At 47.2% G+C, this 3694-nt stretch overlaps 1 protein-coding gene across 1 annotated transcript; it reads right to left on the reverse strand.

Annotated features, from left to right (window-relative positions):
* Nucleotides 1–371: 371 nt before the first annotated feature.
* On the reverse strand, nucleotides 372–3283 carry LOC120686073 (ER lumen protein-retaining receptor-like). Its single transcript, XM_039968232.1, has 6 exons — nucleotides 3028–3283; nucleotides 1823–2088; nucleotides 1527–1642; nucleotides 1120–1193; nucleotides 964–1027; nucleotides 372–888 (listed from the first exon to the last, which is right to left on the reverse strand). The coding sequence occupies exons 1-6, from the start codon at nucleotides 3116–3118 to the stop codon at nucleotides 852–854; spliced, it is 648 nt and encodes a 215-aa protein (XP_039824166.1). The 5' UTR covers nucleotides 3119–3283; the 3' UTR covers nucleotides 372–851.
* Between the last annotated feature and the right edge of the window lie 411 nt (nucleotides 3284–3694).

The raw sequence follows: 3694 nt of genomic DNA on the forward strand, positions 1-3694 counted from the left end.
CCGAAGTTGTGCAAAACCATGGTTTTGCAAGATAACAAAGGTGTTGCGTGGAATTTATAAGGCCCTAATGGTTACAATTTTTTGCTTAGACCTTTGTGAATATATTATAGTTTTGGAAAGCTAACAAGTGTTTGGATGCAACAAACTATGTGTTTTTTTTAAAAAAAACCATAGTATTGTTAAGACTGAAGCAAATTTTAAACTATCAAATATGAATTGAAATACTTTTATTGGATGTCGGGTGCAAATATAATAAAAAGGCAAATATCCATCCAATACCAATCAGATAATTCGGATAGCTGAAATGCTGTAAATAACCATTAGGCCTGGCCGCCTGGGCCTGGCCTTCAGACCCAACTTAAGGCCCAAGAGAATATGTGAAACATAATTTCTCATATCCCTAATAAAGTACTTATAATAAGTTCAAATAAGTAACTATGCTCAATCTCGGGTAGCACTTTGCTCCACGAGAAGAGCAAAAGGGAACACCATAAACAGAGGAGCTAATGGCAAAGGATTCCAAACAATTACCGCATTCCACAGTATGAGATTATATTGTATGAATGAGAATCACTTGCCGAATGGGTCACAGCAGCACGAAACTCCCCAAAGCACTCGTAACTCCTATCTTCCTGGTGCTGAGCTTACACAGCTTATTGTAAGGTACAAGGTGAACCCGACCTGCCTCTCCTCCCAATAATAGGAGAAAGATGCAAAGGGTATAAGCCAGAGAACCAATATGCATGTCATAACCCCGAAGGTGATATTGATGCTCATGCTGCGTGCCGAGTCTTCCTATCCATTGTATTACCATGTATTACCCTAGTCTACCTTGCAAGCGAACAACAAGCTTAAGCTGGAAGCTCTAGCTTCACATTGTTCTTCCAACTGCAAAGTTTTTTGGAGAACAGTTAGATTTAGAACAACTGTAACAAAATGTTGTAGGTAGGCTGAAGGAAATACCTCATTATATAATAGTAGAAGAAGTCAGCATACAACAGAGTTTGCACAATTCCTGCAACCCAGCCTGCATTGACAAAAAACAAAAGGCAGTGGCAGCATGAATACTGGTTGCACCCATCATCATAGGAACTGAAAACAGATGCAGTGAGTTCATACTTATCCAGTGAACAAAATGGGGCTCAGTGAAGTAGCGGTATATCCAGTTAAGGATGTAAAGCACGCGGTATGCACTGCATCATCACCAAGTAAATTTGCTTTAGGAATAACATACTTAAGTAGCCTTGTCCTATAAACTAAAAGAAGACAAATTAAGACCCCCAAAGAATAAGACAGTCCTAGCATGATAAATTGAATATAAGAACCTGAAATGAGAAAATTCATCCCTAGCATCGATTTCACAAAGGTGTTCATACAGCATGATAAATAAAATAGGCAATACATCTTCAAATACTGTTCATACACAACTTCTATAGCACAAAGGTGCAGCCCTGTGTTTTATTCCAATACTCTTCTCTTTGCTATATGTTTGCAGCCTACTGCTGTAGGACAGTAGGAGATCTTACCCCAAGAAGAAGACATATTGGCCAGTCAAGTTATCAATATTCCTTGTCCGTTGTAGCAGTACAAGTTGTGGAAATATGGCAACAGCTTCCAAATAAATGGAGAATGCCCACATCACCTGCTCCAGAAACCAACATAAAGCACATTCCCATCATGTCTAAAAAATAATGGGTCCAACAAGGCAACGACAAAAGTCAAATGCCATCAGATAATGTAGAAAGGTAAAATGTTGACTGCATAGCATATGTATTCGAGTGAGCAGGTAGTAGCTAAGAGTGCGGAAGATAAAAGCACTGACCTCTCTGAAAGTAAACTTCTCATTGATGATTAGAGCTAGAAGAAGACAAGGCAACACTAAAAAGTAATGGCGAAAGGTGTCATGATCCTTGTCGTAGGTTCTTCGCACAATCTTATGCTTCCTCATGTACCAAACTATTGAGAAAGAGCTTGCCAAGAAGACCAGCTTCATGACTGTGTTGTACAGAGACACAAAATGAACAAACAAGTCCAGGTACCGAGCTGCAAAAACAAGTGCGTACAGCTCCTGCGTCTTCAGAGATACGCCTGCAATAAATTGCCATGTGAACATAGAGACCCATCAAACCAAACAGCAATAGAAGCTTGCGACGATACCAGAACGATGTTAAGATTGGTTACTAGAATAGCGGAATACAAAAAAAGGATTGACTTGAAGTTCTGGCTGGATGGGGTGGACCCCAACAGGTGACTTAAATAGGAATGATGGAAAATTGGAAATCTTCACTAAACAATGCTTGAAATGAGGCGTGCATAGTAACATTCTGCTTATAGGGTCGAACTCTGGATCTTCAGAAGTGTAACCTGTTATACTTACAGTGTAGATTGTGACAATGAACACTTTGAGCCTAAAAGAAATGTTTGGCTGTACTAAGATTCATCTGCGCTACCTATTAGCTGACATGTTGCAGCAAAGCATAGCTCCCACAATCCAGCGACAACTAGAGCCTTGCATAACCGCACTACAAGTTAGCTAAAGAAATTGCTAAAAAATATGGGTAGTCCTCCCCTGCTTGTTACGGCGGGCACAGCCGAGGAAGCTCCTGATACAGCTGATCACAGTCAGTTGCAGGGTGCATATGAACATTAGTAATCTACAGCCAAGACCCAACACCAAACAGTGCCTCCTCAACCCCGGCCACCGCCCAATCGGACCAGAACAGCCTCAGCCTCAAGGTCCCAAACCTTGATCCCCACATTCACGTTTCCTCCTATCCTAAGAACAAACCCCTTGCGCGGCGCATCGAAAGGAAACCCCGGTAACGGAACGGGATCGACGGGCGGGACACGCACTGCGCGGCATTGCACACACCGCTACAGCCACAACCACCTGCTCTCCACGAGATTGAGATCTCCGGTCGCGCTCCAGCACGCGGGCGCGGACCCCCGGAAAAATGCCAGCGTGATTCCGTTCCTCGCCACCTGATTCCAGCGGAGCAGAGAGAGAAAAGAGGAGCAGCGCGTTACCTGCGCAGGACTTGATGGTGTGGATCTTGAGGAGCAGCACCACCACGCTGAGGAGGTGGGTCATGTCCCCCGCGAGCCGGAACACGTTCATCTCCGACCCCCCGCTGCCTCCGCCTCCGCTCCTCGGTCGCCAACGGGAAGGCCCCCTCTGCCTCTCCCTTGCGCGCGGCGCTCGGCTCGGGGCTCGTCGGCAGCTGGGCTCTGTTTGTTCTCCTCGTCCTGGTCGGTCGCGGTGGGGGAGACGGGGCGAGACGACGAAGGGGCAATGAAACGGGGTGCGGATGGGCCCGTGTGGGAGGCCACTGGCTGGCGGGCCCCGGCGGTGCCGTGGGCCTGGACTGGCGCGGGCTAGCTGACGCGTCTGGGCTCCGGCGCTCCGCTCGACGACGCTACTCACGGGGAAACAAAGGATGACATGTGGGCCCGGAAGGAAAGGGCCCCTCGTGTCGGTGGTTGGACGGGACGGGGAATGCTGCTGCGAGGGCCTGGAGGTACGTGGCGCGGCTGAGGTGGCGGCGCGGTAGTGGCCGACGGGCGGCGCGAGCCCGGGCAGCAGCATGCGTGGGCGTGGCTAGGTGGGCTGGCTCAAAGTAGTAGTCGAAGTCAAACTGGGCCGGGCCTCTCAGCCGAGCAGGAATCGCTTCTCTTTTATTTTTTTCATTTCTCT

This window comes from Panicum virgatum, chromosome 8N (assembly GCF_016808335.1).
Source record: "Panicum virgatum strain AP13 chromosome 8N, P.virgatum_v5, whole genome shotgun sequence".
Taxonomy (NCBI): Eukaryota; Viridiplantae; Streptophyta; class Magnoliopsida; order Poales; family Poaceae; genus Panicum; species Panicum virgatum.

Excerpts from the sequence above, each read along its gene's own strand:
- LOC120686073 (XM_039968232.1), bottom strand. The coding sequence starts at position 3,118 with ATGAACGTGTTCCGGCTCGCGGGGGACATGACCCACCTCCTCAGCGTG. Across the intron at positions 2,089-3,027 it reads CACCATCAAGTCCTGCGCAG|GCGTATCTCTGAAGACGCAG; the intron begins GTAACGCGCTGC and ends AATTTATTGCAG. Across the intron at positions 889-963 it reads TTCTACTATTATATAATGAG|TTGGAAGAACAATGTGAAGC; the intron begins GTATTTCCTTCA and ends AAAACTTTGCAG.